The 13,942-nt window shown below is 40.2% G+C and overlaps 1 protein-coding gene across 2 annotated transcripts in view; it reads left to right on the top strand.

Annotated features, from left to right (window-relative positions):
* Positions 1–13,942, top strand: part of CPT1A (carnitine palmitoyltransferase 1A) — an 84,248-nt gene that overhangs the window by 40,421 nt on the left and 29,885 nt on the right. Inside the window, exons 7-12 of one of the 2 annotated variants that reach the window (XM_019519844.1) lie at positions 1,775–1,852; positions 2,745–2,852; positions 6,296–6,380; positions 9,851–10,046; positions 11,226–11,414; positions 12,229–12,334. In XM_019519844.1, the coding sequence (XP_019375389.1) occupies positions 1,775–1,852; positions 2,745–2,852; positions 6,296–6,380; positions 9,851–10,046; positions 11,226–11,414; positions 12,229–12,334 (762 nt within the window). Of the gene's footprint in view, positions 1–1,774; positions 1,853–2,744; positions 2,853–5,777; positions 5,866–6,295; positions 6,381–9,850; positions 10,047–11,225; positions 11,415–12,228; positions 12,335–13,942 lie in introns of both variants that reach the window. The other variant, XM_019519843.1, reaches the window with a different exon arrangement.

The raw sequence follows: 13,942 nt of genomic DNA, 5'->3' as shown, positions 1-13,942 counted from the left end.
AAAAAAAAAAAAAAAAAAAAAAAAGTGGTAAGCATATTCTGAATGTACTTTACACCCATTAGTTCTCACTGGGTGCATCTACAAGTGTAATTAATGCAACTGAATAAAATGTAGAGCAATTTGCACTACAGTTAACTACTCCCAGGTGCAGCATCTACACATGTGCCCAGGACAGCAGCAAACTGAACTGGAGGGGATCAATTTAAGCCAAGGTTGTTCCTGCCCTGCTCTGTCCCACTGCAGCAGCCAGAGGGAGCTCTAGGCTTCAGCCGCAGCTACCTGGGTGCCAGCCCTGGTCTGGCAGGGGACACAGGGATCAGCTCTGGGCTCTGGCTGGTGGCAGTGTCCCTCGGGGGCAGCCCCGGGCTGGCACAGGGTACAAGGGACAGGCCCAAGGCAGCAGATAGCTGTGTTCGGTAGCAGAGGAGCTGGCTGGGCCACGAGCCTTCTGCAGCTGCCGAGCTATATGACTAGGCAGCAGGCAGGAGCATGGCCTCCTGCTGGCTAGGCTGACCAGACACAATTTACACCCAGGTCAGAGTCTACAAGTGCATTGCTGTGCAGTAAATAATTTTGCAGCAGGCTGTTTTACAAGTACTACTCTGCTGCAGAGTTAATTAGTTTCCTGTGACCTAATAGGGCCGCACTTGTAGACCTGCAGTGTTTACTGTGGAGCTAGATGGTGTACTCTGCAGTAAATGTGTCATGTAGTTGTGCCTACAGTTACCTGTTGTGTTGCTAAGGAAATTCAAATGACTTGCTGAGTGTGACACAGCAAGTAACCAATACGACCATAAGTAGAACTTGAGGAAGTATGGATCCTAACTTTGTTCCCATTATTTTACACCAGTCTTTTTAACTGTTGGTTTAATGTTTAAATTTTTTAGTTCTCTGTTTGCTTTTGAACTTGTTTGTGAGTGCTTTGCTTAGCTTACTCAGGACACAGGGAGTAAAAAAGTGTGGTTTAGCTTCACTTTTTCCTCTTCCTCTCCTTGATTGTGCAAAATGGCAACTTGATGCAGCTGCCTCATTATTTGCAATTCTTACAGAAAGAACATGTAGCCAAAACAGTGAAATATAATCCCTTACTGACCCATTATATAAGGCTTGGCTTTATAACAGTGGTACTCAAGCTTTTGGCCATGTGGGGCAGATGAGTGGCATAGTGGTGGTCCTCAGGCCAGATCTGGCCCTGGGGCCTGGCACTACCCCTGCCCATCCTGTTGCATCCCTGAAAGCTTCTGGGTCCTAACAGTCCCTGTGCACTGGAATCAGGCACTCAATCCAGTTTATGGGACCTGTGGCTCCCCCCACTCTCCTGCTGCCAATTTTCTGGACCTGTGGGGAGCTCCCTAGGCTAAATGACACAGTGTGACAGGTTGGATCTGGCCCATGGGCCAGGGGTTGAGCACCCCTGCTGTACACTATAGCCTGAAGAAGCTTGTATAGTTCTTAAAGCTCAGATGTCAATAGAATGAAGAATGTTCAGGAGATTTATTGCAATACATATTATAAGGATACTTTTTAAAATTACTGACTGAAAGAGGGAAGGACAGTATCTTATCTGAGTATTAAGACTGAACTTCTGGGTCTTTGTCACAGTTACAGTAATAGTCCATCATACAGTACTCTTAAAAACAAACAAGTAAACAAAGCATACAGAATATAATGTTACTGAGGATTGTGGAGCCAGTACAGTAAGGGACTTGGCTTGACTGGAGAGTGGCACAGGTTAATGAGCTTCTATTAAATGTTGTTCTCTTCAATGCCATAGGTTAGTGATTGGTGGGAAGAGTACATCTACCTTAGAGGACGTGGGCCAATAATGGTTAATAGTAATTACTATGCAATGGTAAGTAAATCCTCTAAACACTTACATTTTGTAGAAATGCTGTAGAGAGGATTTTTTAAATTAATAAATATTGTTATCTTTCTGAACTTTATTGTCAGTGTTATTGTTATGATCTGCTTTTCTTTCTCAAAGTATATTCTGCATATCATGTCTTGCAACACAGCTGGTGTACCTTAATATGCAATTTTCATAATAAATACACAGCACATTTTGTGTTTAACTCAAATTTATTAGATTGAATCTTACTTCCATTTTAAAAGTTCAAGAAGGATTATTGCCTCTCCATAGTGTTACTAATTTACTCTAAATAACATTGACTTTTGCCTTAAAACACTTGCAGCTGGCCTTTTTGGCAGGGATGCCACAAGTTGCCCTGCCCCTTCCCAGCTGCCACTGATCCCTGTCCCCCAGAGGTGCACCTGATAGTGTACAGGTTGGCCATCCTTGTCTTAAATACTCTCTGTATTACTTGAACAATAAGCATAAACTTGTGAATATGTATGCATGGGTCATACAAATTTACAGATCTCTTATTAGACATAAGGCACTAGTTTCTCCATTACCTCTCTGATTACAGATTCAAACTGAGTTTTACTGCTTTTCTGCTGGTGCTATGAATACTGTTGACTAAATAGTAGCATTAGGTGATATTATTAAAGCGGAAGGTATTGCTACTATTATGTGACTTTTGAAAAATTTTTGTTGAAAGTAGGATGTTAAGTGACTTGGCCAGTTTCCCTGCATATAAAACCCTTTTTCTATATACACTAAGGTAAGTTAAGTTAAAAAAAAATTGTCTTTCAGTTGATGAACAAATAATAAAAGCATTCTTTTCAATTTAGTTTTGCAGCTATATTACCTGTATTAACTTCCCTCCTTCTATTTTCTTCAGGACTTCTTGTGTGTTGCTCCTACATCTATCCAGGCTGCTAGAGCTGGTAATGTTATTCATGCACTTCTGCTGTACAGAAAGCAACTGGACAGACAAGAAATCAAGCCAGTATGTAAATCTGATGAATGGTTTCTGACTTTCAAACTAATCACTTTTCAAAAAATAGCAAAGAGGAATATTTCTTATGTGACATCTAAATTTGTGATGTAACTGTATTTAAAAATGTACTTTAGCTATCAGTTAACCTGTGAGGAGCCTTCAACTTAAAAAATATACTCTACCATGCAAATGAAAGGCAAAATTATCTTGCTAGAGCCATATCTGAGTTTAATTTGTCTGCCTACAGGCCAGAATAGTTGTATGCACATGTATTTTTTTTTTATCATTCCATCTATTAGATTCACCTAATGATTAATCATGCAATGGTATATTCAAGCTGTGAAGCTGTGGGAAATGTGCTTGCCTTTCTATGGCAAATTTTAGAGGTTTATGCAATAGAATTTTAGTGGAGAAAAGGCACATGGTAATGAATATCATTTTAGAGAAGCGGGTATGTCATATAGAAATAGTTTGCCTTGTATTTTAATTTTTGAGCTGCTCCTAAGAATACAAGGAATGGTATATTTTTACATGCAGAGGTCTACATTAAGTTAAGAAGTAAATCAAGTAAAACAGAAGAATCTCTTTACTTGTTTTATCCATGTGAAAATTGAAATAGGAAAACAGAAGCATAAATCCCTCCTACAATTTGTGGTCTAAAATTACTGCACTTCAGTTAAAAATTGAGCATGATGCTATTTATTTCATAAAAATTCAGACTTCACAAGCTAAATGTAAAAGAACTTGATAACTTTATTATGCATTCTCTAGTTGTGAGGAACTGATGAAAGACATCAGAGTAGCAGTTTTTTTTATACCCAGGTAAACTTGGAATATTACAGTATCTTTTGGCCACACAATTTGCTTAGAGGTTAAGGGCACAGACAGAAGTGGTATTTTATGAGTGATTTGGCCCCTGAAAGCAACTCTGCAGCCATGTCATAACACACATGCATGGCTGCAGAGTGCATTTAAAATAGCCGATCGCACAAAAAAATAACCCTGGTTAAATCAGATATTACATTAAGGTGCTCAAAAGCAAAGTACCTTAGGGAACTTGTGCTCCCTCCAAGGTTATTTTTTTGTTGTTGGAGTGGGGAGTCTGGGCTGGTACTACCAGCCCAGCCCAGCCCAGCCGTATCCCTCAGGCTGGGAGAGGGAGCTTGCAGCTGCTGATTGGCCAGCACTAAGGAGGAATAGGGAGGTGGGAATGGAGCTTCCTCACCTTGCAATGTCTGGTCCCGTCCCATTCCCCCCCATCCCCCCTTGCCTCAGCTACCCCAGCTGGAGTACTGGAGGGAGCCAGGTCAGGCCCAGGAGGCAAGTGGGCTCCATTTCCCCCTCCTTCCTTCCCCCCCACCCCTCACCTCATGGACCATCCCACCAGGTACCCCCAATACCCCAGCTGGTGTACCTGGGGAAGAATGGAGCCCCCTTGCCTTGCTCTAGAGGTATAGGTGAGGAGGGCCCGCAAGTTAAGCAGGCTTCATTTCCCCCTCCCCCCTCACTGACAGCCCTGGAGCTGGAGGGGGCAGGTCTGGGGAGAAGGGTGGTTCGGCTGCCTCCTTGAAGGCTGCTGGAGCACCCCTGCATCTTGGCCAGGGCTGGTGCAGGCTGGCTTCAGCGCTCCCCTCCCTCCACAGGCAAACATCTTTTGGGGTGGTGGGGTTGGGCTCTAACTCATGGTATTTTATGTAAAGTGCCTTGAGTCAGAGCTGGGATCTAGTGTCCATCTGCATCTTATATGCCCAAGAAGGGAGAAAGGAGACAGGTCATTTTAAGCCCATTTAACCCAGAAAGTAATTTAAAACTTGACACACACAAAAACCTCTGGAGTGTGCAATAGAAATGGGTGCTTCATGCAAATAACACATTGCGTGAGCAGAAACAATGAACAAAATCGGTGTCTAGGCAGTAGTTCTTTCTTTAAGCAGATATGCCACTGAATTGATTTCTCCTGTCCAGTTTATGTAAATATTATCCAGCCAGCTACCACTACTCCAGGACATGTCCAGAAAATCATATCAAAGGTGCAAATTAAAACCCTGCATCTTGTTAGACCTAAACTTTGGGGAAATGCAGATCCTAATTTGGATCTTGTAGCTTCAGGCCACCTCTCTACAGCCTCTAAAAATGGAGAACAGTGTTTAAAAGAAAACTCTTAAGCAGTTATTTAATATTTTTAAACTACCGGTGCTATAGATTCTTATTTAGAAATATTAGGCCCCCATTCCTCTCTGATGCTCTTACTCTTCCTTTTTAAAAATACCGATTTCCAGTAAATGGTTGAGTCTCACAAGGATGGCTAAATTTTATATGGACGAGCGCACAGGTAATGCCATCCCAGTGTCTCTCTTACTGAGTATACCAAAAGCTTCCCCCTTCTCTGTCTCTTCAGTGTGTATCGTTTAGTCTCTACTCCATTCTATTGACAGAGAGCATTTTAATGATTAAATGCAGCTATGGAAGATGAAACATCTCTGGTTAGTGCGTATATGGAACATGTCTGTTCTAAAAGACAAATATAAAAAGACTGCATATGTTCATTTATGCAGTAAGGGACAGGACAAAAGGAGAGGCAACCCAGGCAGTGGATGTCTGATGTTCTGCATCATGGGTTGGCAGCCAGAGAACTTTTGGTTTGTATATCCACAGCTTGAATTGATCAACCAATTTGATGTAGAAGCTGAGCCAGCTACCAAAATTATCTGAGCAGCCTACAGAATACTAGGGGTGCAACTGTGGAATCTTACATGTGTAGGTCAGTGGAAAACTAGGAAGAACAAAGAAAGAAAAAGGGAGTTTGGGAATTGACATGTTCCGAATCCTCCATAATTGTCCTACAATTTCTCTCTAATCGGCATATGTGTTTTTTCTCTTAATTTGCTAATTGTATCTTTAAAAACACAATTGTAACACACATTTGCGGCATAGATTCTTCTGATGGGATCCACTGTTCCACTCTGCTCAGCTCAGTGGGAGCGAATGTTTAATACCTCCCGTATCCCAGGAGAGGAAACAGGTAAGCACAGTCAGCCAAGAATAAGAAGCATCAAGGATTCCAAACAGTCTGTGGAACATTTCCTGAGAATGGCCTCCTAATAGATTCTTAGATTGCCAGCAATTTAGTTTTACCGAGCAAGGTGTGAAAGATGCTCTTATGTGAAATTGCCATTTCTTGGTGTTGCAGCTTCATAGATTCTTTTTTTGACTGATTTTAGAACATGATTGGTATGGTTTCGGCTTTTCCTTTTCTTCACTTAGAAGCTGACCATAAGACACTGAGTGCTGCTTCTTTACTTACGTTCTTTACTTTTCTCCATTTCTTTTCCTTCAGGTTCATTTGGGGTTTTTTCCTGTGTTTTTTGCCTCCATAAGATATATTTTCTCTGCAGTCTCAGTCATTTGAAATCCTTTTTTTTGTTTGTTTGACTTTCCCTTTTTCCTTTCAGCTTATGATTCAAAATACCATCCCAATGTGCTCTTCTCAGTATGAACGTACATTCAACACTAGTCGTATACCAGGCATAGAGACAGGTACAGTTTTAGTCCTGTCAGCATTTTTGGCCCTTATTTGTATCCTCATTTTGTATGCATAATGTCAACCAATTGAAGTCACTTATAGTAATGAGACACTTTATCCAAGTTGTGTAATTTCTCTGTAACATACTCTAAGAGAATCATTTTGCTTTTCCTAACAAATATGGGCCCTTCAAAGTTCTTCAGAGTTATGAACCACTTCCAGTTTTGTCCAACTTATCACTACATATAAGGTGGTAACTACTGGTTAGAGCCACGATGGTGACCTACTCTTGAATTCTGTTTCTATTACTGCCACTTTTTTGTGCAGTTCTCTACCGTTCCTTTTAACTTTTCTGTTCCTAGTTTACTCATAGGGAAAATTATATTCACATACCTCTCAGAAATTTTGAGGCTTAAATAATTGATATTTGTAAAGTATTTGGGGATTTTCAGGGTAGAGCATAATAAGTAGGATCCTGAGAGATGCAATTAAAATACTTTTAAAAATCACAAGGAAGGGTTGTGAATGTAGACTTGGACTATAATATAATACACATGATAGACTTGCACAGTAGTGAACTATAATAATAGCTAAAAGGATGGGCAAAACCTTTTGACCCTGTACAAGTCCATCCTGGACTGGTATTTGTGAATTCCTGACATTGGGGAGACAGCATGACTTAGTGTACAGAGCACCTGACTGGGGCCTGGGAGACCTTGGAACTCACTTTCACTCTATGCATCACTCACCCCATCTGTGAAACAGAGATAGTAATTCAGATCTGCTTTGAAATGTATGAATGGAAAGTGTTCTGTATGAGGTATTATAATAATATCACTGTATCTCAGAAACAACCCTTACAACTTTTATCCTTGTCGACTTCTTAGAGGTAGTGGATCAAGTTTACCTGACAATTACAATTATATTCTTATTCCATAAAGTACCAGCTGATCAATCAAACATCTTCCACCAACAATTTAGAAAGAGAGCCTCCTTGAGAACATACAGTGATCTATGCTTTATGTGCATTTTGGTATGTTTAATTTACTTGCATATCTTAACATTATGTCCTGTATTTCATTTTCTACTACCTAATCATACAGTCAACTCAGTGCTGAGCATATGTCACAACATTTATAGTGATAGGATTGTGATGCCAAAATACAAGGCAGTGATTTCACTGATGGACAAAGCAGTGGCTTCTCGTCCAGATAAATTAAAAAAAGATGGATTAAGGAGCAGAAACATAAGATGATCAAAGGGCCTAACAAAATAGGGCAATTCTGAGACGTGATAAATAATGCATTGCATTCAGAGGCTTAAGTCAATTCCAACTATGCAGTTGATCGAATAAAAGCTATCACCCACAAAAATCCTTTCTTTCCCCAATTCTGAGACCTAGCTTTGAAGATCAGGAGTATTAAAGTTATGAGAAATTTAAAATCAGCTTCCTGGGAATTCAGGTATTCCTAGGACTATGAAAGCAGCACTGCTTCATGTCAATAGTTGTTAGATTGTCCCTAGTGAAGGTATGTAAATGAACAGTAGGAAAAGAATAGGAAGCCTTTACTTACAGGCTGTGCCAATGACCCAGGCAGAAATTAAATGCACATATGCGTGAGACCACTTTTTGATAGTCAGTGGAGTGCATCTTGTCCCAAAATAAAGTAAGGAAAGAACCATACCCTGGCTATGTACCCACTTTTGTTGCTGTAGCCAGAAAAGTGGTCTGATGAGCACACAAGTGGTCTGGGAAGTAAGCTATACAATCCTGTTGCTCCATCATCACAGTTGTCTTGATAATAATTTGTCATTTTAGACACAAACATAAATTCAACCCATCTTTCAGGCAGTTGCACATGTAAGCTATCATTATTTTAAATAATTTAGGTATTATAGGGAAAAATGGTTCATATACTTTGAAATGACCTCTGAAAAAATATGCCATTAAATTATAATACTGTAATTGTAACAAATACCTTGGATTAAAGTCTATATATTTGGACTTTACTACTGTTGTGTCCTAGTACTACTACTGCTTCAGGCTTGCTATCTTGCCAGCAAACTTTAAAAATACTTTATATGAAAATTTTCTGTCAGTTTAATCAACTCGCATTTTATTTCTTAATCAACTCTCATTTTATTTCTTAATCATTTCCTATATTCTGCTTGCTCCTCTTAGTGTTTTCAGCATGTTCTTTTACTAATAAAAATTAATTTACTTTGCTTTTCTATGGCTAATGCATGCAATGTGCTAGCTTTGTCTTCATTTTTCAATGAAAACAGTTTTTCTGCATTCTGAAGAACAATAAGGTTTTTATGTTCATTAAGTTTTTTTAATATATTAAGGCTTTTATAGAAACAATTTTTGTTTTAAAATATGTAGTTCTGCATTAACAGTGATACAAGTCTGAGTAATGTATCTTGACCACTAAACGGTTCTTACTTAAATTTTTTCTCTAACAGCTAAGTATAATGTATGACAATGGTGATCTATATATATTGTACTGTATTTACTTGAATCTAACACAGTATTTTTTCCCAATTAGCATGAGGGGTGGAGGGGAAGCCTCTTGTTTTAGATTCATAGATACAAAGCAGAGCTGGGGGGCAGGCAGCTGCTGCTGCTCTGACTCTGGCCCAAATTTACACTCACCCACTAGTGTTGCTCAGAGTGCAATTCCAGTTCATGCAATTGGAGCCCACAAGTTCTTGTTTTGGTGCTAAAATGCATCTTAGAATTAACACGTTGAGATTTTTAAGAGGCTATTTTCTGTAGCAATATTTTTTTTTCTGAGTTCTCTATGTTATTAACTCCACATTCTGTTTGATTTAACATGTTGAAAATAAGTAGGTTTAGACAAACTGGTATTTATATGATGACATGTTAATATTGTTTAGAGGAGGACTGTCCAACTGGCAGGCCCACGGGCTGTATGCAGCCCCTGAAGGGTTAGCACGAGTCCCACGGATTTCTGGCCAGCCACCACTGCCCCCCCAGTGTTGCTCCCACCGTGGCAGCCAGGTTCTTAAGACTCCCCACCCCCTCCTCTGGTTTCTCCTCCCTGCCCCCACTCCTGGGAGTGGAATGACACAATGGGGAGGGGAGGAGGGCTTGCTAGAATGCCTGAGCTGCACATATGGCTGGAGAGTAGGGTGCCTGTGCTGCACACATGCCAGTGCAGGGGTTGGACTGCTCATGGTGCACACAAAGGAAGGAACTTGGCTGCCTGTCTGCAGGTGTTGGAGGGAGAGTGGGTGAGAGGGAGCTGCCAGTACTGTATACATGGTGAGGCGAGGGAGGACCCTTGGGTTGCCCATGCCTTTTTGTGGCCCCTGGGACTATAGCCCACACATCATGCAGCCCTTAGCGGCCCAGGAGTTGGATGGACAGCCCTGGTTTAGAGTTAAGCATTCAGTTAACCTTTGCTTATATCCTAATGCCACATGACCAAAGATTTTTCATGCTTATTTACAATTCTAGACACTCTCCAGCATGTGAAGGATAGCAAACACATTGTTGTGTATCATAAAGGACGTTACTTCAAAGTCTGGGTGTACCATGATGGCAGACTGTTGAAACCTCGAGAAATTGAGCAGCAGATGCAAAGAATTCTAGATGACAGTTCAAAGCCACTTCCTGGAGAAGAGAAATTAGCAGCTCTTACTGCAGGAGATAGGTATTAATTTTAAAAAGTTAATTCTAACTTTGGAAGGCAGTTTTATATACAGGTAGCAGCATATTTTGAACTCTTAATCCTTACTGATTTTAATCCATAATATTAATGTTGCATATTGTTATAACATGAAATCACTGTTTGAGTCTTTCCTGTTGGAGATAGATGTTACTTCATGGCTCCTTTCTTCAGTGTGAAGTTCAGGAGTCTACTCACTTTGATTTATGCAGATCATAATGAAAACAGTAATTGGAAGCACACTAAGCATATACAGTTACTTGTGCACATTTATGTGAAACTGCTTTAGGATCTTCAACCAAATTTTAAGGCTAAGACATTTGTTTGGATTCTGCCTTGTTATACTAATGTAACTCCAAAATACCACTATGACTTCAGTAGTGTTGCTCCTGATTTATGCTTATGTAATGTAGAAAGCAGAATTTTATCTAATTTTTCCATTAAGGAGTGCTTTTGAACTAATGTAATGAAGGTTTGATTGTACAAGTTAGTAGAAATTACAATACATAAACTTTCTTTTGTCAACGTATAGTCCTTTTTTACAGTACTTGTATATGGATTTGTTCCTATTAAAATCTAACTTAAAAAATGCAGCATTCTGCATACCCAAAGACTGAGTTACAGTTGTTGGACTCAAATTTGAATTATTCAAATATTTGTTTCAATTCTCAGAGAAATTCTCAGATATAATCATTCCATTAGTCTATTTTTTCACTGAGTATATGTATCTCCAAATTCTTATGTTGGTGCCCATCACCAGAATATATGAGCAGATATGCATTGGTTCCATAATGTATTTCCTTTTGGTAAAAATTGTATTCTCCGGCTTGCAGCAATACATTTGCACTTTTTAGGTTGTAAATTCGGAAGGTATCTCCAATATACAACATATATAATATACCTGTGTAATAACTGTGTACTATTTCAGTTGGTTTCTGATGCTCATAATTCTGTAAAGTTTTACAGAAATCTGATGCAAAAGTATCTGTAGTGGCATCAAATACTTTCTCTAATAGAAAAAATGCATGAGACACAGAAGGAAAGCCAAAGGATGTTCAAATTTCTTAAAAATGTAGATTGCCTTTCAGAACACACTAGCATCTTAATATTTCTAGAAAACTGAGCATCTTGCATAATATAACTAAACTTTACTTCCTGCTGCAGAATACCGTGGGCTAAAGCTCGTCAGGCCTATTTTGGACGGGGAAAGAACAAGCATTCTTTGGATGCAGTTGAAAAAGCAGCTTTCTTTGTAACTTTGGATGAAAGTGAGCAAGGATACAGGGAAGAGGATCCAGTGACATCAATGGACACATATGCAAAGTCACTGCTGCATGGCAAATGTTATGACCGGTACAGTATTGACCAAATGAGAAAAAGGCTATAGCTGAGTTGTACTTTACCAAAGGAAATTTGCTTCATGTATAACATGATAGAATGTATTGCTTTTGTGTACTTTAGTGGTCTTTGGTGAGCTGGCACACAACTCCATTTTTGCAATATTTAGTGTGGGATAACATATGTGCATTCTAAAGAAAAAAGTCACTTTTCATGTTTCATTAGTGTCGTGTGTGTGTGGGTATCTGGCACCTTATCATTCAGAGCTATTTGTGGCTCAGTTGTTGAAATTTTTGTGTTTCAGTAAAATAAGTAGTATTCATATCCTTTGTAATATTTGCCTCCCTTTCACTCTTCAAATAGATTTCCTTTTAGCAAAAAAAAAAATCCTATTTGAAAATTGTACACATTTTCAACATCTGCATTTTTTAATTTAAAGTAAGGTATCCATGTGCTCCCTATTAATTGTGATTTACCTTTATTTGCCAAATAGGAACAGTAAAGCATAGCAAATATGAAACATTGCCAGAATTGCTTCATAGGCCAGACTCACAGAAAGCTTAAATTGTTCAACTCCATTCCATTCGGTTGAGTTGCACCCGTACAAGCAATCGGGATATTTGGCCTTGTAAATTTATAGCCTGGGGTTTTCTGCAGCCTGTTCCTAACTCTTCCCTACCCCTCCGTCCAATTAAGTATCTGAAAGTTTGTGCAATGATGTGTCTGAAAAGTTTGTCAGTTTTACCTGAGTCACAGGCTTTTCTGGATGTTTTGGGTTTTTGGTTTTCTTTTTAATAAATGCATTTCTCAATTCCCCTCTCTTCTTTAGATGGTTTGACAAAACATTCACGTTGGTTGTGTTCAAAAATGGCAAAATGGGCCTGAATACAGAGCACTCTTGGGCAGATGCTCCTATTATTGGGCACCTGTGGGAGGTGAGTGTTTTTATAACTTCCAGTGATCTTGCTGAAGGAATTATATCTGCATGGTCACTTCTGTTCTGTGATCTATATAGTTAGAGAGTATTTAAAGATAGAAATTGCTATGTCTGAAATTGGTATGAGTTCATAGTAGTAATTTCATGTGAGAAGCACTGAAGCTTTCTTGGGAAATTGATAAGCAGGGATCTGGATTTTCTGTTCACCATGGAAAAATGCGGTAAAATCCAGATTTTCTCCTTTATAAGGAGAAAAGCCCAGATTTTAAAAGCAGCCCCCCGCAGGTAAGTTTGTTGGGGGGGTGGGAATTGATGGCCCCCATAGTGAGGGAAAGAGGGAGTTGGGCAGGGCTGGGGCTGGGGCTGCTGCCCAGCCCAGGTGGTGCGTAGGGCTTGAGGCCAGAATGTGCAACTGCAGAGTCCAGGTGGGGAATGGGATGGGGCTATGAGCTATACCTCCTGCTGCTGCTGGGCGGGCAAGGGACACCTTGCCATAGTGGTGTGGGGCTTGCATCAAGCTTCCCTGCTCCACCACAGCAGCTGCTGCTTTCCACAGGTGGCAGCTGGGGCTCAGGCACTGCTGTGGGGGAGCTGGAGGCTGGCTGTGGGCCTGGGTCCCTGGCCCCATAGTCCTAGAAGCTGGGAGCCTCCTCTGGCAGGGCTGCATGGGGTGGGGGCTGTGGGTAGGGAGTGAGGGGCACCGGCAGGGCCTAGAGGGCTGTGGGTGGGGAGTGAGGGGTGCTGGCAGGGCCAGGGGCATGTGGGTTGGGAGCGCGAGGGGCAATGGTATGGGCAGGGCACCAGCATATCAGGGCTGCTCAGCACCACAAAGCAGTGGAGGAGGGACTGCCACAGTTGGATCTGTGTCCTAGTGAGGGAAGGGGGCAGGAGGAGCTCTGGTTTTCTATTATAAAAAACCCAAAATCAAATGCCAGTATTAATAGGCATTTATAATTTATTTTATTATAGTGACTGAGGCACTGGTAAGCTTCTAAATTGCTTTAAAATTGTAAATATATCCGCAAAACATTGTGTTCAACTGATACATACATACATACATACATATATACATACAGTGATGTTTCATTTTAATCAAACCCCCCAAAATCTGAGTTTTTTCAATCAGAGAATTTGTGATGCCCTCCCCCCCAAATAATCAATAGATTTAACACCATGTGTAGCTTACTACAGGTAAACCTTGTGTGTCTCCTGAAAAACAGAGGACCCAGTTACCAAAGACCTAATACTTATTTTTAACTACATAAGAGAGGCATGGATATCTCAGGAAGATAGCTGAACTGCCTAGCCAGAAGTGTAGAAATGCCATTGGAGGGAACTGCTTGGGAAGATGCACACTGTTGTTTCAATATCCTATTTCTGAAGCATGAAAAAAGAAAATATAGATTACAGCATATCTAGAGACATTAGGTGGTAAGACCCTTTACACATTTATTCTGAGGGTTCTCTTAAAATTCTAGAAGGTCAGTAATTAAGTAATTTTTCCTGTTTCAAGGTGAAGCACTCTTATCCATGGATGTATGCATTGGGTTTCCATTATATGACTCAGAGGACAGATCATAAGAATGCCATTTTAATGTGCACTTTA

This window comes from Gavialis gangeticus, unplaced genomic scaffold, assembly GCF_001723915.1.
Source record: "Gavialis gangeticus isolate Ggan-Ray unplaced genomic scaffold, GavGan_comp1, whole genome shotgun sequence".
NCBI classification, from domain to species: domain Eukaryota; kingdom Metazoa; phylum Chordata; order Crocodylia; family Gavialidae; genus Gavialis; species Gavialis gangeticus.
Note: the sequence above shows the minus strand (reverse complement) of the source record. Positions and strands in the feature narration are given on the sequence as shown.